At 45.0% G+C, this 25,953-nt stretch overlaps 1 protein-coding gene across 5 annotated transcripts; it reads left to right on the top strand.

Annotated features, from left to right (window-relative positions):
• The first annotated feature begins 881 nt into the window (after positions 1 to 881).
• usp15 (ubiquitin specific peptidase 15) lies at positions 882 to 22,127 on the top strand. Of its 5 annotated transcripts, XM_079334902.1 has the most exons (23): positions 882 to 1,033; positions 1,713 to 1,840; positions 2,129 to 2,259; positions 4,871 to 4,997; positions 5,227 to 5,372; positions 5,675 to 5,731; positions 6,566 to 6,627; positions 7,828 to 7,917; positions 11,916 to 12,063; positions 12,243 to 12,416; positions 12,637 to 12,795; positions 13,039 to 13,263; positions 13,358 to 13,441; positions 13,731 to 13,825; positions 14,071 to 14,259; positions 14,341 to 14,462; positions 14,642 to 14,923; positions 15,081 to 15,151; positions 15,750 to 15,865; positions 15,981 to 16,130; positions 17,106 to 17,209; positions 17,869 to 17,957; positions 19,254 to 22,127. In XM_079334902.1, the coding sequence occupies exons 1-23, from the start codon at positions 945 to 947 to the stop codon at positions 19,590 to 19,592; spliced, it is 3,177 nt and encodes a 1,058-aa protein (XP_079191028.1). In that variant the 5' UTR covers positions 882 to 944; the 3' UTR covers positions 19,593 to 22,127. The 5 variants fall into 5 exon arrangements, with proteins under 5 accessions (XP_079191028.1, XP_079191029.1, XP_079191030.1 ...); XM_079334903.1 differs by lacking the exon at positions 5,675 to 5,731; XM_079334904.1 differs by lacking the exon at positions 7,828 to 7,917.
• The last annotated feature ends 3,826 nt before the right edge of the window (positions 22,128 to 25,953 follow it).

Raw genomic sequence — 25,953 nt, 5'->3', positions numbered from 1 at the left:
GTAAAAAAATATATTACTGTACAAAGAAATGTGAATCTTGTGAATGTGTTTAAATAAACATGGAACATTTCATTTGGCTTTCATTTGTCCAGTGCTTAGCAGGGCTGTTAAACTTTAATTTATTCATTTGGAGGGAGATTAATAAAGTCAGGTGAAAACATTGGTGTATCATGGGAAGTGAAGGACTTTTAGTGACTACAAGACTATATTTTCGTTTCACTTTATCTTGTTTTTGCAGCAGTGAAACTCTTGATCCTTTCGCTCGACACACTCATCAATAATACTGACAGGACACAAAGAGGGGTGACTTGAAAATTGTGCCTACATGCTATGCAAACAACTTCAAGGCTGTTTCAACGAAACACTTCAAATACGTGTTTCACTGAAAACTCCAACCAGGTACATTGTCATGAAACTTTTTTATTCATTTAGTTTAGTGTATTTTTTTTAACCCCATTTCTAGGCACTTGGCTTTTACAGTATTTAAATAAAGTCAAATAATGTTTAGTTGAATTTATTTCGAGCATGTAGAAAAATAAATAAAAGAAAAAGAGAGAAGAAAGCAAAATGTAAAAAAGTAATATAGACAAAGAATGAATGAGATCATATAAACAAGCTCTCAAATACTGTCTATATAAATGTGACATACACGACTGAAAAGGAGTGGGAAAAACTGATTTAATCTTACCCCTTCTCTACGTAAATCTAATATAAATCATTGCTAAAAGGTGAATACTTGTTTTAAGTGAGGTAAACTTCCTTAGATATCTATCAGTCTACACAGTCACAATGATGGAGCAGTTTTGAACACTTCCAGACTTATTCTCCCCGTGCTGCTTAGCGAGCTGATGATTGGTTGAAGCAGAAACGTCACTCTCTGCGCGTTGCCTCGGTGACGCCCCGAACTTTCCCGGCATGCAGCGCGGGGTGATGTCTGTGGAAAGATGGCGGAAGGAGGAGCGGCTGATCTGGATACCCAGAGAGGAGAGGTCGCGGCACTGTTAAAAACACAACTAAGAAAGGGAGACACCTGGTAAGACGTGAGCTCAGACCTTTTCACAGATGCTGCGTGGCCGTCGGCCGGCTCCGCTCAGGCTGTCAGCGTCGTTAGGGACCGGAAAGCCTTAGTGACGGGCCGTGTTGACAGTTAGCTCCGAGCTAGCAGCTTCATGTGTGTCAGCAGGCTAGCGCTGTTTGAGCTACTATTAGAAAGCAAGCTGTCAGTAAAGAACTACAAACACACAATTTATTTGTATTTTGGATGTGCTGTTCTGCGAGTCTACCTCTAAATGAATACCTCTCTTTTTTTATCTGATGTAATAATGTCAATGAGAGGACTGGTCTAGTTAGCCGGCTAATAGCTAATTGGCTAGCCTTCATCAGGGGTTCATCCGTCGACTTCTGCAGGGCGGAGTCGGGGGAAAAAGAAGCACCTGTCAACATTACAGAGCCAGCTGGCAAAGCATGAGGCAACCTGAACTCTAGTGCTACTGTAACATCTTCTAATCTGTGTCATATAAACCCCCTGAAATAATCAGGGTTGACAAGATAACGTTAGCATTAGCCCACTGCCCTTCATCGTGCATACATGAATACAAAACCTTTGATTTACACTCTTTTAGTTTGTCCCACGACCCTTGAGCAATTGTAGCTTAAATTGTGTTTCATCCTGCTTCAATAGACCGACATATTGCTGCTTGCTTTCTCTACAGGTACCTGGTGGACAGTCACTGGTTCAAACAGTGGAAAAAATATGTGGGCTATGACAGTTGGGACAAATACCAGATGGGAGACCAGAATGTCTACCCAGGACCAGTTGATAACTCGGGTCTGCTCAGAGGTAAGACTGGTAACATTTTCCCTCCTCAGACCTGAAAACACACACTCGCACACACATACACACTAGGAGGTTTAGATAAAAAAGACCACACCACACACCTCTGGTCCAAAAAGCTTCATCGTTCTGGAAGTGGAAACAAAGAGTTCAGAGGAAAAGGGAACAAAAACAACATTGTTGACTGACTCCATAGATGAGCTTTTTTTTGTGGCCGTTTGGCAGAAAGCTCTCCAGCGTGCCGTTTACTTTGTGTAGTGCGAGACAGTCAGTACCTTTTCTCTCCACCTCTAGATGGGGACGTGCTGGCCATCAAGGAGCATCTCATCGATGAGCTTGACTACATCCTGGTCCCAACGGAGGGATGGAATAAGCTTGTCAGCTGGTACGGATTGACGGATGGTCAGGAGCCAATTGCGCGCAAGGTAAGGGTTCAGTTATGAGCAAAACGCTACGATTGGACGTGGTGGATTGAGCGGATTCTGCTGACTAAAATGATCAAAGCTAGGATAAGTGGATTGTTGTTGTTAGTAGCTTTGTTGTATGGTGTAAGATTATTGGCAGATTTTGTTTGTATGGCCTGGTTGAATTTGAAGAATGTGTGCTAATACAGCCAATTGACTTGAGGAAAGCAGAGAAACTTGAACTGTGTTAATCAACTTGAAATAGTACAGACAAATACAATTACATATAAAGAATGTGAGGACAGTAAGGCACAACATTGAGTTTCAAATGGGCGACTATGGGCTTACATATAACTAGATAGATAGATAGATAGATAGATAGATAGATACTTTATTGATCCAGAGGGAAATTCAAGAACGTGGAATGTAGAGACGAAGAAACACAAGAGCAGTAAACGTGTAAAGATAAAAAGAAAAGAAGGGTTATGTTTCGACGAGCTTGTGTTATAGTCTGTTCCTTCAGCGTTTCATTCATTTCTGCCAAGGAGATCCTTCATCTTACGGTGACTCAAACGTTCACAAACATTTTGGTAAAGTGGAAATCCCAGCTGAATAGTCGTGAGTGTGCTTTCCGGCAATAAGACAAGTAAGAATACTTTTGTGATGGCAGCTTCATTACGCCAGAGCTAAAGTATCAAATCCCCACTTCAAATCTGGCTAGTCATGGCATCATGGCTGCTAGTGGAGGATCTCCTATCGCTCTCTCTCTCTCGTTCTTTCTGCCCCCCCCTCCAATGACCCTCCCATTTTGCCATGTATGTCGTGGGACATATCGGGTGGCTGCTGGGTTTCTATTTTCAGGCAACGGTCTGGATGACTGAAAAGCTACATGGAGCGATCTGCGAGACACAACATGCAGGAGGTTCATCATCTGTTTTTCTTCTGTGTTTTTTAAGTGTTTGTTCTTTTTGTGGGTTGAAAGGGAGTGAAGAGGATTGAGGTCACAGGTTTTCGGGACACGTTTCCTTCCGTTTTTTTGTCCTCTTTGCTGATCTGATTCCCAAAACGCCGGCGGGAGTGTTGCTTGGGTGTCCTTGTTTTTTTTTTTTTTTTTTTGAAGTGGAGGAATGCTGGCTGAGGTCACACTCAGAAGAAGCAGCGTAGAAACGTTCTGAGAGGAGTGCGAGAGGCATAAACCAGTAAGGGAGGAGGAGGAAGAGGAGGAGGAAGAAGAGGAAGGGGTGGGGGTGGGGAATATGGTTTTGGCTCGGCTCTCATTTGAGAAAATTCAGCGAGCGTTTGGCGACGAGTTGGGCTTTTGCTCCGAGTGTACAAACACACAGGGCGTTCTGCTGAAGGGGGGGGGGGTTGTGTGTCAACCTGTGTATCTGGGTACGGAGCAGCGACGTTCTGAGCGGTGTGTGTGAATGACCGTTGCAGCTCCTGAGGAGATTTGTGAAGTCGGTCCTGCGTGCATAGCAGTGTGTGTGTGTGTGTGTGCGTGCGTGTCGGAGGGGGCTCAGCTGTGAAATAAATAGGCTTGGACCCCTCAGCTGTTTCCACGAGGTGCTGCTAATTTAGGCTCCTCACTCTGACTCTGCTGCTATCAGGACACCGGATGAGTGGCACAGTCAGCAGGCTGCACTTTGTTCTTCATCAGAAACGAAAGCCAGTACCACCCTCATATTTACCTGACAAGTGTTTAAGACATTCATCAAAATGATGTCATGCAGGAAGTCCAACACATGGGCTTGTACTGCTGAAAGTTGTACGGAAGCTGATTTATGTTTGTGTTTGGTTTAAAAGTGTTTGCAGCTGTAAAAAGCGGCTCACACGACGAGGCTGTATTCTCATCAGCTACACTGACAGCTGAGATTAACTCTGGTTTTGAGCCAGCTGAGTCTTGTGTTTTGGATTATCATGTTCTTGTTGCTGCTGCACAGTGTTTCGGAGCTTCACGCTCGGACTCGCTGCAGTCAGCTTATCTCGGTCAGATATGACCCCCGAGTTAAAATACGTAGCTGAGTGGAGTTGATTTCCTTTTCATCACGAGGGATGCTTAGCACTGCTCAGGTGACGAAGCGGAGGTCGACCACTCACGCTTCAGTCGACTGCCGCTTCAGTGCACGTCGTTGGAGTTGCTCCGACAGCCGTCGCGTGTGTGAGTACGGACGGCGTGTGTGTGAATGAGATGACAGAACACGGCTTCAGCAGCTTCCTCCCATCAGCGGATTCAAATAAACCGCATTAAAGTAGGATGTAGCGTAAAGCTCTGAGGGCTCAGAAGACTACACATGCCTGGTAGGAAGTTCACTCTATTTGTTGTAATGTGCCCTTACCTGTTTAATGAAAGACTCTTTAGTATCGTGAGAAAGGACGTTTTTTCACAAAAAGACAGAGTCTTTTTTGTCCCTTTACTGGAGAGTTAGGACAGTGGATAGAGTCAAAAATCAGAGAGAGAGAGTGGAATGACTTGCGGGAAAGGAGCCACAGGTCAGATTCAAATCTGAGCCGCCCGCCCGGAGGACCGCAGCGTCCACACATGAGGCCCGCGCACCAACCGATCCCCGTCGATGAATTCCTTGACCGCGTGCTACAGTTTGTCATTTTCCCTGTGATTTGTCCCTCTCAGGTGGTGGAGCAGGGTATGTTCGTAAAGCACTGCAAGGTGGAGGTGTACCTGACGGAGCTGAAGCTCTGCGAAGACGGCAACATGGACAACGTGATCACCAGACGCTTCAGCAAAGCCGACACAATCGGTAGGCCCCGAGTTCACTGCGGAAAACGTTTTTCTGCTCGGTTTAAACCGAGTGAACGCCAAGGAGGTCGAAGTAGACTGGAAGTTGGTTCGACTTTTTTTGTGTCTAAATCCAACCCGACTCTAAAAATAGACTAATTCAGTCATTAGCCTTATTAACCTCCCTTCTTTCTGTAAGTAAGAGTTTTTTTAACCGTGCGATGTGGCCGTTATTTCTCGCTTATCTGCAGACATGATCGAGAAGGACATGAGGAAGCTGTTCAGCATCCCTGATGAGAAGGAGACCAGGCTGTGGAACAGGTACATGAGCAACACCTTTGAGCCTCTCAACAAACCCGACAGCACCATTCAAGACGCCGGCCTCTACCAAGGACAGGTAGGGACTTTGGAGATCAGCTGAAATTGTCACGATGCATGAAATAGTATGTGTAGGTCTGCTAAGTGTTTTTTTTTTTTTTTTTTTTTTTTTAAGTCTACCATGAATATAAAAAGTAAAATAAATGAATTGACCAGGAGTCCAAATGTGGCTTGCTAGGATAACATGCTCTCGTCTCAATCCCGCGTGTCAGATCATTTTACCGTATTTGTTCTCTCTGTAAGTCAGCCTCTCTGGGCCACAGCAGAGTGGAGCTTCTGAAAATCCTCTTTTTCTGCTTTCTTTGAATCTGCACTGAACAGGTCAACATGACCTGTAGAGGGCAGCCTAACTTATCTCATACCACTTTAAACAGACACGTAAGTTATTTGAAGAAAAAAAAAAAAAAAAATCACCTTTTTTGGGGGGGTTTCTAATTCTCTAAAATGTACCCTGACATGTCCCTGTAATACAGCTGAAAAAAAAACCAAAAAACAAACAAACTTCAAAACATGTCTTGTATGTGACGCCGCAGGAGGCACACCACCTCTCATTGTAAGCCGCTTAAACTCCGCAAGCGCGTCCTGGCATCCACTTTTGGCAGTCGATGAGAGCAGACACAGTTTGATTTCAGCACCTGCCCACCATGAAGCCTGCAGGCTGCAGCTCACAGGGCCGTCCTGCTCACCAGCAGCTGTTCCAGAGGACTGTTGAGCTTCGGACAAATCCCTGCTAAGTGAAGCGGCGGATAAGATCCAGCTCCCTGTCTTCCTCCCCTTTAGACACACTGACCCCACAGTGAATACATTTACACTGAAACAGCAACACGGTGGGCGATGGCAGATATTTACAGAATTGTGAACCCCATCTTTTCCTTTATGTTGATTTATAAATATGTGCACCTTTTTTCCTGACCTGTTTATTGTATTTCTTTTAAAGTATAAATCTGATATTTCAATCAAATTTAAATATAAAAAAATATTTTTTGGATATGTGTATGTCTTTTAATAATTTCTGGATAGAAAAAAACAATAGATTTAAATGTCACTCAGCACTGATTTATTTCTCAGAAGGCAGATAGCATCTTTCTTTTCAGTCACTTGTTGTATAGGAAAACAATACTTTCTTATAAGAAAGTTTCTTATGCCTCAATCCTTCAGAAGCAGATGGAGCCCCCTTTTTTTTTTCTTTTTCCTTTCTGTCGTCTCCCACAGGTTCTTGTAATAGAGCAGAAGAACGAGGACGGCTCATGGCCCCGAGGCTCCACGGCGCCAAAGTGAGTGAACAGCACGTCACCTTGCGAATATTGCTTTGTTTGAATGTCGGACAGATATAGAAAGTTACCAGAGGTAAAGATGCATCCCACACACGAGATTGCACATACGGGGCCTTTCAGATGGGACCGCAGTGTTCGCTGCGCTCGCCACAGAGCAGAAGGGGGAGTGGACACTGTGCTGGTCCTGAGGTGAGGTCACGGAGCGCTGCGCCTAAGTTGGCTTTTTTCCTTTTTTTAAACTTCAGGCACACTGCACAACAGATACACATCGACTATGAATGGGCTCGACAGTGACACGCAGCGTCCTTTCTGAAAGGCCCTTTAGTCACAATACTGATAAGGACTTTTCTTTTTCATCCCATGTGTCATACTTCCAGTATTTCTTCTCCAGACAGCGTCCTCACACACATTTAAAGGTCCCATATTATACTCTTTTTTGGGGGGGGGGGGGTTCATAGACCGATTTTGTGTGTCTGCTCAACTACGTTAAGAATCGTTAATGTACTGCTGCTCCACGCAGCCCGGTCTCATCTTCCGCCGTTTCTAACACTCAGAATCCCCGACGCTCAGGGTCCCCGCGTGTGCCAAGTCTGATCTGATTGGTCGGCCGATCTTCTCTGTTGTAATTGGTCAGTCGTTCGGGCACGGCTCTCGGGAAATGCTACGCCCCCCCCTTTTTTTTTTTACCATATTGGGAATGAACGGAGCAGCATGAGCTTGTGCTTGCTGCAACCAGCCAATGGGCTCAGATCAGTGACATCACACTTCAGTTTACAACGGGGGGGGGGGGGAGGCTAGGCTAGGGATCGAGCATTTCATGCAGCTACAGCTCACAGAAGGAGGAGGAGCTGTGTTTCTGCGGACTTTGAACAAAAACACCTGAAAAACACACTAAAGATCAAATAAGACCAGTAAAGGCAGAATATGGGACCTTTAAAGTCCTCCACTTTTGTTAGTACTCAAAATGAACTGTGCATCTTTTTCCACGATGCCACCACAGCACCTCATCGCCTTTTCAAAATCTATGACTCTGCCTCAGACGAGCTCTTCTGCTTGCCGACACATTCCTCTGTTTAATTGAATCCATCTCCGTTTGATTTGATCGACACTTGCACGCCTTTTTCTTGAACGGCTCCTTATTTTATTTTATTTTTTTCCCCCCTCTCCTCTAACTCATGATCTATTCTTTATCTTTTGAAGGTCATCTGGTGCTTCCAATCTCTCTGCTTTGCCAAAGATCTCGCCTTCATCTCTCACAAACAATCATAACAGCAGCTTCAACAGCAGGAAGTAAGGCTTAGTAGTGGGCTCGTGTTAGTCAAGGGGTGGATGTGGATACCAAACAGCCAGAGATGGAGCCTGGAGAATCTCTCACCTCGCTTTGCCTCAGCTTAAATTGACTCCAAACATTTGTATTCTGCAGAAATTCATCAAGTCATATTCAAACGAGTTCAAACTGCACGTACACATTCTGTCATAATGATTGGACAAAATCCCAGTTTGAAGATCTTTATTTTCCTCAGCTCTGTCTCTATCTCTGGCTGTGGTTTGGGGCTTACAGTTATCACATTGATGATGCACTTTCAGCTGGAAGCGCTGATTGCAGGGAGGGGGGGGGTGAAGGGTCTTACCGGGGATTGATCTCTTCAGTGACAGCAGTGGTGGTGGGGGGGGGTCTCTGGGTACCTGAGTCAGCCTGTGTGTTAATATGTCGAAGCTGATTCTCTTCCTCACTAATTGAAGCTCTTATAATAATGGTGACGGTAAATATGGTAATCCATTTGCAAAAAAACTGCCTCCTCACAGTTGTGACTATCTCAATGTTGTAGGAGAACAATGACAGAGAACAGAATCCCAATGTGTACATTTCAAGTTTGGGCAGTTTCTGTTCAAAGCCCTAAAAGCAAACTGAAATGTAGCTTGCCCATCCAAGACGAGGAACTCGGTGCAGCCAGTTTTTTCCGTCCCGTCAGCGAACAGGCAACATGTGGCCTTATTTTGGAAACGGCTCAACTTCTGCAAAGTTTTAGCACATTTGCATTTTCTGAGAGAGAAAGGATATAATAACGCACATTTGCTTGCTGCCTCCTTTTAAATGTGGCCTCCCAGAGTTATTCAGGCATTTACAGGTCTCTTATAGTCATGGAATTAGTCTTAGCTGGGATCGCTGATTTTTTAAATTTTTTTATTAATATTTTATTTTATTGATACCATTATGAAGGCTCTTCAACAGTCTGAGTCTCTTCCTTGCTCAGAGTCACTCTGAGGCTGGAAAAAAAAAAAAAAAACCTTGCATGGAATTTCTAAGCTTGTTTAGGAGCTCACAGAGAGGATTCTCAGAACGTTTGTGACGGCGGGTCCCGGTGTTTAGCTAGCCTGCTCGCTTTTATCCTGCCGATGTCGACAAAGATGTCAGCGCTGGATTTCTCCCTTTAGTTTGTGCTGCTTTGAGTAGAGGAGGCCGGGGACTTTTACGACAACAGCAGCACCATGCGTTGACGTAGCTTCTTTCGACCGAAAGACGGTCAAACGTGCCGCAGATGAAAAAAACATGGGAACGTGTGTAACGTTACAGGACCAAAGAGACCCGATAGCTTGATCATCTGAAAGGACGGTTGATGAGAAATCTCAAATCCCAAACAAATCTTCATCATCAAGCCATATATACATTAAAAGACCGCCAACTTCACTCACCAACTTCAAGCATCTGTTTTTAGAGCCCCCTCATGTATCCTGAGTGAAGGCTTCCGAGCTACAGGAGCGGTACCCAGCGGCTCCACCAGGCCTCTCTGCGAGAGAGCGCACGCTCAACTGTGGGCGGAGCTTCTGCCTCTGATACACCGTCTCCCTCTTCTCACCTGATTTTACTGCATTTTCTGAGTGTGTCCTGTGTCCAACGCTTCCCAGATAAAAAAGCCTGTTTTTGCAAGGCAGAAATAAGCTTTGGCCACCTTTTGATTTAAAAAAAAAAAAAAAAAAAAATCAATATTGATATAGAAAGGAGGTGTTGAAGTAAGCTGAGGCGATATCTTCCTACACTCAGAAGCTGAACAGAGAAAGTCTGTTCTTTATTTCACCTCTTCTCTACTATAGCCCTGTACCGAGGAGTGTGGTTGTCACAGCTGTGCTTTATGTTCAATAGCAGCGGCATCTTTTTTGCCTGCACCCGTGAGGGAAGCGCAGAGTGGGTGACTTGAGGAAATGAGATCTTCACTCCCAGCAGCTCTCCAGTCCCTGATTCACTGTGGTGCTGGGGCTGTCGTTTCCTCTGAATTATGCATGTGGCCTTTTTTTTTTTCTCATATGAAGTGTTCCTGCATTACATAATACTTGTCTTTTGGATATCTGCATTTTTTTTGTTTTTTTTGGTCCTGTTGGATGTCACGTCGGCAGCAATGCTCTGTAACAGCAGTGTCACTGTCCCACTAGGCGGTGTCCCCTGATTCCCTCTCCCTCCCTCTCTCTCTCTCTCTCTCTCTCTCTCTCTCTCTCTCTCTCTCTCTCTCTCTCTCTCTCTCTCTTTCTCTCTCTCCCTCTCTCTCTCTCTCTCCCTCTCTCTCTCTCTGTTGGTCCCTTTACCTCTCCTCTCCCCTGAGCTCAATGCGATGCGCACTTTCTGCAGTCTAAGTGACCTTCAGAATACATTTCATCTTCTCTCGCTCTCCTCTCGCCGCCTGCCTCCACGCACACTAACCCGGACCCCCCGCCATCAAACCCGCTCAACACTTCAGGTGATTCAATCAGATCGTCCCCCCCCCCCCCCCCTTTAAAAGCTCAACGTTGGGACAGGCGTCGCATATTAAAGAGGACAAAAGAGGGAGTGTCAAAGTGTTAGTAGCGTTGCCAATAAAACAGGCGGGGGGGGGGGGTTTGAGGGGGGGCGAAACGTGAGCGAGAACTTGTGTGGTTGCCTGTCGGGACGAGCGAGGAGGAGGAGAACGATTGTGTGTGTGTGTGTGTGTGTGTGTGTGTGTGTGTAGAAAGGGGATAAATGGTGTGTAGGCCTGAGTGAAAACGTTAATATGTGACTCTATCTGTGTGAAGAGAGAGATAGTAACAGATAGCCAGTCCTGCGAATACTGCAGCCTCAGCTGGATGCAGTGGATCAGCTGCTCCCTCCATCCCCATCTCATTTCTCCTCTGTCACCCCCCCCAACACACACACACACACTTCCCCCACGTACTGTCCGCCCCTCCCCCCCCTTTTTTTTCCTCTCTGCCTCTCCCTCCTCCCCTCCCTCTCTCTCCCTCTCTCTCGCTCTCTCTCTTTTCCGTGCACCTCTAGCTTGGATAGCAGTAGTCTTGAGCATCCTTTGCTGCTGCTGATGCTGCTATAAATATCTGCTGGTAGCCGTAGAGCGGCAGTGAGCAGCAGGCAGGCCAGAGGGAGGAGCAGAAGACCAGAGGACAGGACAGGACAGGACAGGACAGGACAGGACAGGGGGAAGGGATGTGAAGCAGAGAGGATAACAAGATGACAGGCGGTCAAGCTCGAAGAAGAAGAAGAAGAGGGGAGAAGAGAAGAGGGGAGCTGCTTAGTTAGCTCAAGGAAAAAAGGAAGGTGTTTGTTTTCCTGTGTTTACGCGTCCTGTAGTTTGGCCTGTGGCCTGCGCTGGACTTGGAAGTCAGATTTCGGCCTTAACTTGGCTCTGTCTCCATCCTCGTTGGCACTGGAGCCGCCAACTGGGTTGATCTGAGGTAACAGAGAGAGCAGGAGCTGGACTTTTCGCTACAGAGCAAGGCTTTCGCATGCACCTGACCTGACCTGAACCCCCCCCCCCCCCGAATCCCTTATCCACACTGCCGGTCGGTTCGGTTTCGTCTGGACATGTGGGCCGGCACGGGCCGGGGCGGCGCTGAGATGTCATGCTCCTGTGTTGCTGGTGGTGCCTGAGGTCTGAGGCGGTGGAGCTGGACAGCAGGAGGGTGGACCACCGTGTGCTGAACTGCGAGGCCACTGCCTCCACCGCCATCACAGCTGTTTCTCTTGACCAGTGGGAGCCGGAAACCGCCAACACCGCTATAGAGCCCTCGCAGAGGTCTGCCGCGGTTGGCCGAGCTTTAAATTGTTTTCACAGCCTTGACTTTTAAAGCGTTGATAGCGTGTTCTTTTTGATTGAAGAGAAAACAAGTTCATGGAAATCCAGCATGTGACTGAAAGCAGAAGTAGCAGGGTTATGTGGTTGTTTTCAATAAGGGCATTTATGACATTTTATTTGCAGTCTGACCAACTTTGTCTAACATGCATAACCTTCCTGTTTGTGCATTTTGTTTTGTTCATGGCACAGCGTGAAGAATTCGAGCTACAGTCTGCAGTCCTACCACCCCTACAGCAACAGCTATGACTACACGGACCAGAGCAGGCAGAGCGAGCGCTCGGGCCTCTGTGGACTCTCCAACCTGGGAAACACCTGTTTCATGAACTCTGCAGTGCAGGTAACAGCATGGCCCTGACAAAGGGCTACACAGGTGTTCCCTTTTAAAGTATTCAAAGATTTACCCTGGGAGTCCCAGAGGGATTTCTTAAGCAGGTATTCACGTGTGTGAAATGGTAAAGAGGCTAAAGGTGTGCTCGGCTGAGAAGTGTCCTCTCCCTCCTTTTCCACCGCCCGCAGTGTTTAAGCAATATCCCCCCTCTGACGGACTACTTCCTCAAAGACAAGTACACGGAGGAGCTGAACGAGGACAACCCGCTGGGCATGAAGGGGGAGATTGCCAAAGCCTACGCCGAGCTTATAAAGCAGCTGTGGTCGGGCAAATTCAGCTACGTCACTCCAAGGCCTTTCAAGGTAACTCACCCGGAAAACACTTAGGCTGGAAAGATCCTCGAAACAGTTGTGTATAATCGACGATCCACCAACATAGTGCAGGGTTTATAGATTTTAGATGAGAGAGGGTTAAAAGGTCTCTTGGAATACAACACTATAAACAAGCAAGCAAGACCAACACAGGACCAATCACAGTATTCATAGTTTCCCCTTCCTCTTTATTATTGTTTTCTACCTCCAGACCCAGGTGGGCCGCTTCGCCCCGCAGTTTTCGGGCTACCAGCAGCAGGACTCTCACGAGCTGCTGGCCTTTCTGCTGGACGGCCTTCACGAGGACTTGAACCGCATCAGGAAGAAGCCTTACATTCAACTCAAGGACGCTAACGGCAGGCCCGATAAGGTGCGAGCTCAGGGGGAGGGGGGGGGGTCTTCATGTCGCGTTCACTTGTGAAACTGCCTCCAGATATTTATGTGTATGCAGCTGTTTGAAGGTTACACAAAGGTTGCTCTCAGTCCCTTTTAAGATGTAAAATTATCCTTTTTTTTTCATGCACTTTTCTTGTCCACTCAGAGGCACATTTGCACTCTGTGTGTTTTCACTGTTTTTAAAAAAAGGGGGATTATGTTGTCTTTTTTATTTCAGGTCGTGGCGGAGGAAGCGTGGGAGAACCACATCAAAAGGAACGACTCCATCATTGTGGACATCTTCCACGGCCTTTTCAAGTCCACCCTGGTCTGTCCTGTGTGCTCCAAGGTGTCCGTGACTTTTGACCCTTTCTGCTACTTGACCCTCCCACTACCCATGAAGAAGGAGCGCACTCTGGAGGTCTATCTCGTCCGACTGGACGCTCTAACCAAACCCACACAGGTAACACTGCGCTTGCCTTAAAGTGTGCCACCCTGACGGGATGATTCCACGCGAAGGCTGCGAGTCTGACGCTGCTGCTGTGTTTCCATTTCAGTATAAGCTGACGGTGCCAAAGGTGGGCTACATCTCTGACCTGTGCACCTCCCTCTCCAACCTGTCTGGGGTGCCCGCTGAGAAGGTAGAACCATCACAGTCAGCGCTGCTCTGTGCAGTATCACGCGATAATGCTGACATCCCCTCATGCAGCGAAGACCAAAATAGCTTATTCCCTTTTGAAACCGTCTCCGCACACGTTCGTTCGGTAGCGAGTTGAGAGAAACGCTCATATTTCTTACATCGAGGGTTGAGAAGCTCAGTGGAAAGAAAAAAAAAAGTTTTTAGTAATGCTAGTTTGCTGTATGACCTGCAGAAATGCATCAGCCTCATCCTCTTATCCTGTAATGACTACTGTTGTTTTTCTCCCTCAGATGATTGTCACTGATATCTACAACCACCGATTCCACCGGATCTTTGCCACCAACGAGAACCTCAGCAGCATCATGGAGAGAGATGATATCTACGTGTGAGTTAGTCTCTCCATTAATAAAAAGCCAATTAGACTCTTGACTATACGAGATACGATCACCGATCTCAGTCAGTGTTTGTGATTTCAGTCATGTGAAGCATTAAAGGGACCTTACCAGCAATTAAAAAGTGTTTTTTTTTCTTTTTTTTGGGGGTGGGGGGGGAAAGGACATCAGTGTCCAGGAATTCAGTTTTGACTTGTCACTCTGGCTCCAGCTTTATCGACTGTGCTTCTCTCCTCAGCTTCGAGTTGGCGGTGAATCGGGTGGAGGACACGGACCACGTGGTGATCCCAGTGCACCTGAGGGAAAAGTACAAACAGTCGGGCTACAACCACACCAGCACGCCACTGTTCGGGCAGCCCTTCCTCATCGCCGTCCCCAGAACACTCAGCGAAGACAAACTCTACAACATGCTGCTCCTGCGCCTCTGGTACCGTCATTCATCTCTGTATCTGCTAATATAGTGTAACAAATCAAAGATGCTTTAAATAAAATGGTTTTATGTTTGCAGCCGGTTTGTTCGATCTTCAGTAGAGGAGGAGGAAGAGGAGGACTGTGAAGAGACGCAGCCAACCAAACAACACACTGTCAATGGTAACGCCACCAATGGACTGCTGGAGGAGGGCTCGCCAAGTGAGTGCACGCACACGCACGCGCACACACACACGCACACACACACACACACACACAAACGTTTAAAAGTCAGACATTTTGCGACCTCTTCCTGTCTTTGTTTTGCCACGTGGGTCGTGTTATTCTTTTTTTTTTTTTAAGAACATTGCTTCCCCATTCATTTCCTTTCCTTCTCTCAGGTGAGATGGAGACAGACGAGCAGGATGACGAGTCCAGTCAGGATCAGGAGCTGCCCTCTGAAAACGACAACAGCCAATCAGAGGACTCCGTGGGCGGGGATAACGAGCTGGAGAACGGCGTGGTCGGCCCGCAGAACTCAACCAAAGGCCAGCAGACCGCCGGGCACAACCGAAAGAGACTTTTCACATTCCAGTTCAACAACATGGGAAAAACGGACTTCTCCCTCATCAAGGAGGACACGAGGCAGATCCGCTTTGACGAGGGACACCTCCGACTCAGCGGTAGGGACTTTTCATGAATCATGAAAAGTAACTGAAACTGTTCCAAAGTGTTGGTTTGAAAGATCCTGTAGAAACATGGATTCTCTACTTTATTGAATTCTGATGCTTATTTGTGTAATTACATTTCCCCCCCCCCCCCCCCCCCCCCTTTTCATAGACCGCTCTTACCTGTCTTTGGACTGGGAACCAGAGATCAAGAAAAAGTTCTTTGATGACACCATCGTTGAGGTAAGCCAACATCAAGAAATGAAAACTAAAAAGTCCTCCGACACTGATGTTGAACGTTTCAGTATTAACGCAGCAGCACAGCTGCTCCACTTAGCATGCGTACACGTCTGGGTACAAAAAGCGCAGTGTGCCATTATGTTACAAAGTATGGCGAAGTGACCCAGACTGGATCTGTAGTCTGAAAGCAAAAGGTCACTGATTAGAAACCCACAGCAGCCGCTGAATCCTTAATGAAGATGCTCAATCTCCACCTTTCTCACAAGCAGAAATATTGAGTATCCAAGTGTAGGGCTGAAATAAGATCAGCAATCTTATTTGCTCTGTGTTTTAATTACCCACACAAAGGATCTGATAAGATGAACTTCCCTATATAAACTACTAAATCATCATATTGGACTGTAAAGAGTCAAGCCCTGTTTTAAGATGGGCTTCAGACACTTCAAGTATTGTGAGTGAATTAAACGAAGCCACTTCAAAGAAGTGCATTCTCTTGTTTGTTCTCTTAGAGGGTGGGTGGTAATCCATGTCCAATGATACTGATAGTGCTGTGAGGAGTGTTTCTCTTCAAACAGCTGTGTGTGTGTAATTCTGTGTGCAGGACTTTGACAAGCACGAGAGTATGGAGTACAAGCCTCAGAAGAAGGCTTTCTTCAAGCTGAAGGACTGCATCGAGCTGTTCACCACCAAGGAAAAGCTGGGAGCAGAGGATCCCTGGTGAGAATCACACGACAACAACAACAACAAAAAAAACATGTTACAGTCAGGTTAGTGCAGCCAGCTCGTATCCAAGTAACTCAAACATGTGGTGTCTTGTGCGTTTGTCTCGCAGGTACTGTCCAAACTGTAAGCAGCACCAACAGGCCACGAAGAAGCTGGACCTGTGGTCTCTGCCGCCGGTGCTGGTGGTCCATCTGAAACGCTTCTCCTACAGCCGCTACATGAGGGACAAACTCGACTCCCTTGTTGATTTTCCACTCAGGTATGCCCCCCCCCAACACACACACACACACACACACACACACACACACACACACACACACACAGAAAGAAAAGGCAATAAATTACTACAGAAGTGCACTGCATTCTCAGCAGTTTATCCATTGTTATTGTTTTCCCATACACATTTACTTCACCCACATGGAGTTTATGCAGACCTGCAGTATTTATGCAGCAGATGGATAGTCTCATGCAAATCAAAGGTTTAATTACAGACATATTAGTTCTGTGGATAAATCAATGTTAAGTGTCTGTGCTGCTACATCAGATTGCTCAAATCTGTTTGTGTTCAAATTGAAGTTTTCACATTCCAGCTGTTTTCACACATGCACTCCTGAAAAAGAAATTTCTAGAAATTTTCACTCGGCACTCACTGTCATATCAATGCTCGACACATTCAGAAGAACACACTGGCAAACAGAACACATTATAAAGCAGTTTCATTACATGGAGGCTGCACCAGGTTGCGCGAATACAATCTGGGGATTGTCGCGGGACTTAAACATCGACAAACCTCTCCTGCTCGCTCGTGGTGAAAGGTCCTTAGATTCTCCTGCTATTACCTGACCCTCACCTGCAAAATTGACGAGGAGGCTGTCAGGAAGAAATGTCCGTTTGAAGTGGGAGTGAAAAATGAGGCTCGTGGCGTTCACACATGCAGCAGCAGAAGCAGCTTCCATCGAAAAAAAAAAAACTTCAGGAAGCTTCCGGGAGTTGTGTGCATGTGTGAAAGAACCACATGTTACAGATGTTGATTTCACACACACACACACACACACACACACACACACACACACACACACACACACACACACACACACACTTTAATGTTACATTTTCACATTAGACCCATTCACCTACACACACTGTTTTTAAGAACTGTTCCATGCAGGCTTGTGTTCGCACTCTTTGGAACACCTGGTGACCTAAAACTTCTCGTGTGATGCGTTTCCCGCAGAGATCTGGACATGTCGGAGTTCCTGATCAACCCCAACTCTGGGCCCTGCCGCTATGACCTCATAGCTGTGTCGAACCACTACGGAGGGATGGGTGGAGGCCACTGTAAGATTCACTACTCGTTAACTGAGCTCATTCAGGTCTTTTACTAAAACCCTGTTCGCTGCTCACCTTCATGTAGTTCTACTACAGAACTAGACACCTTTCATTGCACTCTTGTGTTACTGTGTGCACCGACGGGCGCAATCACGAAACATGCTGCTGTTTGAATGCAGTCTTCACCACGCGCCTGTAACGCAGTGATCGCAACAGTTAACATGAGTTATGACAGGTGTTTGATGGTCCTTATCAAACAGAGCTGTGTTTCACTCTGAACTCACCACAGGCGCTTTGCAGCAGGGGTTCGCTGCCTTTTGCATCGTCACTCTGTTAGAATTGCCGCACAACATATGCTGGTGTTAGTGCTCAGAGTATAGACGATGACGAGCTGTCAGAGGGTGTACGTGCGTGAGGTAGATCTGTCCAATCGAGGAGGGATACAAGGAAGAAAAGAAGATGTGCACAGATGTGGCATTCATACCACAGTGTGTGTTTGTGTGTGTGTGGAAGTACGTATTACAGCCGAAGCATGTTCCCCCAACTCTGTTTTCTCCCGTGAAAATAAGTGCACTCATTAGTTCTCCTCCCAGTGTTGATGTTTTATTGAACAAGCCGTGTGAAGAAAATTGAAAAGCTGTATCATACTCTGTTGATCTCCTGCACAGATACCGCTTACGCCAAGAACAAAGACGATGGGAAGTGGTATAACTATGATGACAGCAGTGTGTCTCCTGCTAATGAAGATCAGATAGTGGTGAGTGTCCTCATCTGCCAAAATGACTCTACCTTACACTACATTCATCCAAGGCTGTTGTTATTAGTCTGGGATTCATTGTTCAACTACTGATTAAGATTAATTTAAATAAACGATGAGCACTACAAAAATTCTGAGGATTTCTATTTCTGTTTTTTTGGACAGGTTGTTGCACTTGTTGTTTTTTGGGACAGTTAAATATTAGCAGGTTGACATAGACATTTACTCAGAGGCCACATGGAACATGCAACATGGAAGTTAAATATACAGTCCACACAAATATACACCTGGCCAACCATAGATTATTTTGACTAACGTGGACAAAACAGTGTCCTTTAGGAAGGGTGTCTCCTGGGTCACGACTGATACAATGGACACTGTTTGGAAAATGTCTTAAAGGTCACATGTTTTCCTCCTTTTCAACAAGTTTACAATAAGTCTCAGGGGTCCCCTACATGTCTGTGACACTTCTTGCTGAAACTCTTCTCTGATCCTTTATTTCATCACGCCTATAAACTCCTTTATTTCACCCCTGCTCAGAACACTCTGTTTCTGTGTCTGTGGCTTTAAATGCAAATGAGCTGTGTCTGGCCACGCCCCTCTCTGGAAAGGAGACCTTGCACCATGCCTAAGTTGCTTATGTTGAGAGGGCAGACTCAGAGGGCAGAACAAACACCTAGCTGTGGGAGTGTCACCCAATTGGGGGAGGGGCTTACTGCCCTTTGTGATGTCATCAAGGAAAAAGGCCCGTTTGAGCATTTTCTAAAAAGACAAGCAAAGAGAAGACGGAGAATATAGACTTTTCTCATAAATTGGGGGTTGTAAACAGGATAGAGACACATGTTGGTGTTCCAGAAACATGTTAAAGTGTACTTTAATTTGTGACCTTTAAAGTCTCCACAAACAGAAGAGAAAGTGGGAGGATATGACATTCATTTATTACGTGCGTCTGAAATAACTCATATACGCAAACACATAGAGCAAGTTTCCTTTAATTTAAGTAAAGACTGCTTTACGTGGAATTAGTTTTTCAACTTCCTGTGGACAATATTGACATCTGAGATGTATTAACATGTGTTTTTGATGTAAACAAATCCCATGAAAATAACAGAATACACAATATTTCAGGCAATCTCACAGCACTCTCCTCCTCAATAGAAGATCTTTGGCTAGCGTTCTGTTTGAGCATGTTTCCAGTTCAGTGTGTCTTACTGTTGAAAAAGGCTTCACCTGATTTAAAGTAACAGTGTTGGTTTTTCACCTGATTAACTGTTTTTATTGTCGTCTTTCTATTAGTCCAAAGCAGGCTACGTGCTATTCTACCAGCGCCAGGACACGGTGAAAGGCACGGGCTACTTTGCTCTGGACCGCGAGGAGGAAGAGGAAGACGAGGAGGAAGAGGAGGGAGAGGAGGAGGAGAACGACGGCGAGGAGAGGCAGGAGAGAAAGGTCGCCTCGTCGTCTCAGGGCGCCTCGTCCGCCGCTGGCGCAGCCCCTCAGAGCGACGAGGAGGACCTGAACGAGAACCGTCTCAGGAAGAACGACAACGAGAAGGAAGACGAAGAAGAGGAGGAGGAGGAAGAGGAGGAGGAGGAGCAGGCGCCAAATCGAGACGTCGCTATGAAAAGCAACTGAGGCAAAAAAAAAAATAGGACCGGGATAAACGGAGAGAGAGAGACAAGGATCTTTCCATCCAAAGCCATATGGACACACAGCATGGCAGCGGGCGCCACCGGTCCCACCAAGCGGCTCGGACTCGGCCGCTCAACAGGCGGAGCCACTGCGGGGAGGACGGCTGTTAGATTGAGGAGCTGCCGGGGTACGCAACTCCAAGAATCAGGGCCCTCCTCTGTGATTGGATCACTGTGTGTGTGTGTGTGTGTGCGCGTGTGTTTGTGTGTGTGTGTGTGTGATTGTGTCGCCACGTCCATTCGTTTAGGATTTGCTGCGTGCTCTCAGAAAAGACTCTGAACGACATTGAGGGATGATTTCGATTTTTTTTTTTTTATTAAATCACCCTCTCGTTTCTGTTTTCATCAGTTGTTTTTTTTTATATCTTTTGAGAGCAAAGTGTCGGCATATCATTTTATCATTTTTGATTTGTAAATATTTTAAACACTGAATTATATTGTGATGCGCTGAAACATTTTTGAACTTGCACAATCACCCACCATCCACCCTTTTTTTTTTTTTTTGTATTTTTTATTTCTTTTTTTGCCAGACAAACTGCAATCGTTTAACAGGGTTTATTCTCTCACAGGGTTTTCTCACATAGAAAGCTTTGAACATTGAACCGCTGCTTTCAGCCGGCCAGTGGTGAGACGTGTCTACAGTCTAGACTGAGCGGAGAGAGATATCTTCTTAAGTTAAACAGCCAAACTGTTCTAGATTTGTATGCTGCTGCTGCTGCGATCTCGCATTTCAAACTAATTAATAGTACGACATGAACCTCAGTCATTTAAGGTTCTGCTTCTGCTATCTCTCGTTGGTTTTCTCTCCTCATAATTCAAACTTCTTCAACTAAAAATACAACTGGATTAAGAAGTTGCATTTTATCTTCAGAAAAGAACTACAAACCCCAGTGGCACATACACTTTTTATAGTGTGCACGGATGGCAACAAAGAGCTGTTTAAAAGTTAGCTGGAAATCTCGTATACATATCCCACGCCACAAGTCTCCTCTTCCAACCTCCATCTTAAGTTATTCATCACTGGTGTTAAAGCTTTACCATGCCTCCTCTCTCTCTCTCTCTCTCTCTCTCTCTCTCTCTCGCTCTCTCTCGCTCTCGCTCTCGCTCTCGCTCTCTCTCTCTCTCTCTCTCTCTCTCTTTTCTTCATCTTTGAGGCTCTGCGAGATTAGAAACACGGGTGATTCCGCTGACAGCAGATGTGTCATCTCTTGTTTGCATCACCTCAGCCTTAACTCTTAATCTCAGACCAGTCGCCTTTTTTCTTTGCACATCATCAGCTTCTTATCCCGTCGTTCTCGCACGGCCCCTCCCACGCAAACCAAACTCCACGTACGAATGTCCATGTGGTTCGCCTGCTTGTCATATCAGACACAGTTAGTTTAAAGCCGCAGGAGGCCCAGAATGTATGCTGAATGGACTGAACACTGACCAGATGTATGTGGTTGATGCCTTTTTGATTCTTTACAGGGCCGGATTTGTGATTTTTCTTTTCTCCTATTTTTTTTTTTTTTTTTCCATCCCTCTTTTGGTTTGGCTGAATGTGATGGTAATGGGTCTTTCGCCTTTGAAATGAGCTGTATGAATACATGGGGACTGCTGAATGCGCCCCTTTCCGAATGGGAGAGGAAGGGGGGGGGGGGGTTGATGCTTCTTTGTGGTCCTGAGCTTTGAGGATGGGAAGGGAGGGAAGGAGAGAGAGGAGGGGAAAAACAAAAAAAACAAAAAAAAAACAACTACGGGGTGAGTCTGTCTAAAAGGCCTTTCAGCTTTTTGGGATCATGATACAGTGAAAATATTTTGTGGCACATTGTTGCAGGGTGGATGTTACTCATGATACAACTCTATTCTCCATGGTGGAGTGTTATGCTTTCTTTTTCTACCTGTTCCTTCCATTGTAAACAGCATTAGCATACCTGTTGTTGCCTCAGAATATTAGACGTGTACCATGCCTTTACGAGCATCTCTGTGCTTTGACTTCCGTGGGCTTTTACTGCCTCTGCGATGCCTTGCTTTTTAGACGACTCACCCCATCCTGACTGAGTGAGATGTGATTGCTACTATAAGCTTATACAATACTGTACATAAGAGTTCACTCTGTGAGTGCACATTTGATAAAGTTTATTTATTTATATGTAAGCATTTAATAATAAACAGACAATATATTTAAAACCTTGGCAAAACCGGAAATGTCAAAGTGGGGGGGGGGGGGGGGGGGGGGGTCGTGGCCTCAGTCCACACCTACACACTAGTTTGCAAATTCTTGCCTGTGCTCTAGTCAGGGAGGGAATCTTTTTAAAAGAAAAGGATGGTTCTGTTGTTTTTGGGACTTTTTTTTGTAAAAAGAATCCAGACATCCTTGCATGATGACATAACAGGGGTTTCCAGGTTTGGCTGCACTTGAGTTCACTTGGGTTTACATTTGAAATGTGCATGTGTATTTCTACACAATCTTCAATAAAGTTGTGTAAAGCTTCCTAAAGGGTCCTGCTTTGGTTTTCTTCTCTGCATTGCACTGCAGCAGTAGTTTCTCCATCTGCGTGTTTCATTGCCAGACTCCCATCACTGTTCCTGATGTGTGTTTTTCATAAATAATGGAAGACACCGTTGTTAGTTCTGTTTTACTTGAGAGAAGAATATAGAAAATACCAAAAGGTTGCATCTGTCTTTACTGAGAAATTTTACATTCAGTGTGTAATCAATCATTTATGGATGCATTGCACTGCGTCCATCATTAATTTGTACAGATTTGGATCAGAACACAGAATTCATTCAAACATTCAGCTCCTTTCAGCCCGCTGGATCATGTTTACATTGTCAGCTTATTAGCTTAGTATGAATGTAAATGATGCTCGCTGTTGTCCTTTATGTTCCCATTGTCTCTAATCAAATATGTGCAGCAGCTGCAGGCTGATCTGCAAGGAGGAACACGGTGTTCTCTCTGGGTTCCGACGGCTTCTCTGCCCGCTCACAGCTGGGAGGTTCCCCCGAGCAGCGGCTCCTCAGTTCTGACCAATAGGAAGCAGGAGAGGATGCAGCAGCTGTGTGCAGAACAGAGCATCACTCCGGAGGAAAAACAGGAGCCTTACTACTGCGCTGTCTCTCCGTAAGTGCTTGAAATATATTACTTTGTGTAGAACAGGGAAATAGAAGTAATAATAAATAATTTACATGAATGTAAGCGGATTATATTACGACTCTGTAGGTATTAAAGCTTGACGTTAGTGTCTAAATTAAACGCATTAAAGTATCACTTTTTTTTGTTTAGCTTGTTACTGATTTAAAAAAAGAAAACATAATCCAAACGCTTGTTAGAATTACCAAATTGTGTAAACTTCTGACAAAATACAAATGACACTTAAGGAAACACTAACATAAACAACCACTATAATGTTATTAAACAAGGACTTGAGACTTGTCACTAAGCACTGCAATGTAGATCAGCTGCCTTTAAAATGACAACTGCTAAAATCTAACAGCAACTGATGAGGTCTTTTGGCAGTGCTTCGCAAGACTCCCTATCATAACGATAGATAGACAGACAGACAGACAGATCGATAGATAGATAGATAGATAGATAGATAGATAGATGCTTTATTGATCCCGAGGGAAATTCAAGCTAAGACGAATGTGTTGTTTAAAATGCATCCATCTGAGGGCGCACTCTCACAGTTACTCTTCTTTCTGTTTTTTTTCTTGCAGGTGTTTGAAAACCCATTCAGAGTGAGACCTCTGTTTTTCTCTCTACTCTCTGGTCGTGCCTACACCCGTCCTGACGATCCGCGCGAATTTTATCCACGCTGCTCCGCCAAATCCACTCATTTTCCACACCTACCTGACATGCGGTAATTACTGGGAGAAACGGGCTGTGAAAAAAAAAATCATCATCAGTCCTTCGTGGATTTGTAAGAACTTTTCTCTTTCTAATGGAGTGGAATTGATACCGGAACAACTTTTTGTCACGACGCAGGGACAGAGACAGAGACAGAGACAGACAACAATAGATTATAAAACAGTCTGCTGCAGTTCAGCTGCAAGGTGAAAAAGGAGTGAGTGCGGAGTCAATGTGGGATCTCGGCATTACCCCGGTAATGTTTGCGTGGAAGGACTTCTCTTGTGGCTTTTCATTGCTTCTTATTGTACGCGGTTCATTACGCAACCAAAACATATAATCGTTTTCCCCCTGTAATTTTAAAAAGAATAACCAGCTCATGTAAAGATATTACTTTTTTTTGTTTAGGGGGGAACGTGTTGTAATGTGTTTTTCGTGATATTCCTCGCGTAAATTTTTTATTTTTTTTTAAAGATTTCCTGTCTGCAGATCTCTACAGCTCTGTCTTTCTTCGTTACTTATTCATGTTATGCAGAATAAATATTTATGTTATTATGTAAAAATTTACGTGTATAACCAAATTTCCCCCCCTGTTCCAGCAGGATGATGAACGTCGTCTCTGCTACTCTCGGCGGAGAAACTCGCCGTCCTCACCTGCCATTTGACATTTTTACTGAGGTCATCTGAGGAGAGCAGCGGGTGCAGGAAATTTGGGGAAAGGTACAGGAGGGGTGTTTTTTTTCTCCCTTTTTCTTTGGGTGGGGTTTTTGTCTCGTATTAATGCGGCCACGTTTTTGCGCGCACGCCATTTTTCCCGTGCGCTTTTACGCACAGCGACACGAGACCCGACTGAGACTCGAAGTGGAGCTGAGGAGGACAAAAGAAAAGGCAAAGAGCAGCGAGAGCCAAGTGCTGGTTGAGGTAGTAGTTTGTGCTGTTGGTCGGGTTGTCATATTACCCCTTGTGGAGATGACTGCGCAATCTACTGCCTTGCTGGCGCTGGTGACTTTACGACAGAGAAACCAAAGGGAATCGACTTGAAGGACGGAGCCCACTGTGTTGTTTGTAAACACAGGAATTTGGAACGAATACGCCTTAAAAATAGTCCAATGTAAGATATGCTGTGCGTAAATGTGAAAGGAGGCAGACGTGAAAGAATGAAACATCTCTTCTTTTGAATGTAATTCGTAATAAAATGACCTTGGTGGTATGCATCATGTTGTTCTGTGATTCTTCTCTCTGAATGTGTGTGTTGATATGGGCACCCTCCCACCTTGAAGATACACAGGTCTGTCAATGGTAAAGTGGATGTCCTGGAGAGTACATCTCACCTCTCGAGAGTACATGCCATTTGTCACAGCTTAAACCTTCACTTTGTTAGGAATTTAAACGGAAAGTAGCATAAATGTGTAAAAACAAAAAAAAAAACCTCGAGATTAAGTAAGAGTGAGAACTCCTGGTTTCAAAAATCAAAGATTTCATATTACATGCACAAACAATACATCTAAAAAAAAAACTTACACAAAATCTAAGAGACACCTGAGACCGCAAACAATACAAATAAAGAATGGCCAGGATATTCTCTATGAAGGACAGTCACATTTTTGCGGTCTATTAGAATCCGTCCTATTTATTTAAGCCTAAATTGGAGTAAATTCTTTGGGGACTGTTAATGGCAAGTCTAATATTTAAATAGAGATTTGACTTTTCTTTTTTTTTTGAACAGAGTTGTGCCCCTGTTGACCCTGTTCTGTCAGCTTGTCTCCTGTAAAGTGTTTGAGATTCAGTGAGCACTCCATAGTTCCACTAATGAATCCCTCTGCTCTCAAAGTCTAACAGTCTTTGTGAGACCAGTTGACCCTGTTTGCCAGTTTTTGTTGTCCCACAGGAAGTATACACAATAAAATGTATACATTTGTTGGCTCTTCTGCACTTCTCTTTGTTTTGGAAACAATTTGTGTGCTTGGAGTTTCATGAAATTCCATTTTTACTATAAAATAACACAAACAACTCTCTTTTTTTTACATTGATCTTTAACATTTATTTTGTTTTTTATTTCTGGAAAAGAAACACTGAAGGTAAACATTGCTTATTCCCCCCCCCCCCCCCCCCCAAAGTTGCACAAGGAAACATTAAAAATATTTCTTTTTTGACTTCATAAGTTATCCTTTTGTTTTACAAAATGTACATTTCACATTCACAAGTGGAGAGGTTGAGGGTAGCAAGTAGCAAGGGTCTTTTTAAAACGGTTCCCACTGAGCTTCACACTTCCTCTCTGCTACAGAAAAAAAGCCATCTCTTCTCATTTTCCATATCAAACCTTAATATTCTAAGGTAGAAAAAAAAGCAGTGGCTACTTTAACAATGCGCAATTTCAAAAAGTTGGGTCAAAAGGACAAAGTAAACGTTCAGGTCTAAGAGCTTCCCAAACATACCAACAGACTCCTATTTTTTATTTTTATTTTTTTATTTTTTT

This window comes from Symphodus melops (genome assembly GCF_947650265.1).
Source record: "Symphodus melops genome assembly, chromosome: 22".
In the NCBI taxonomy this organism is placed as follows: domain Eukaryota; kingdom Metazoa; phylum Chordata; class Actinopteri; order Labriformes; family Labridae; genus Symphodus; species Symphodus melops.
This window is presented reverse-complemented; position numbering and strand designations above follow the sequence as displayed.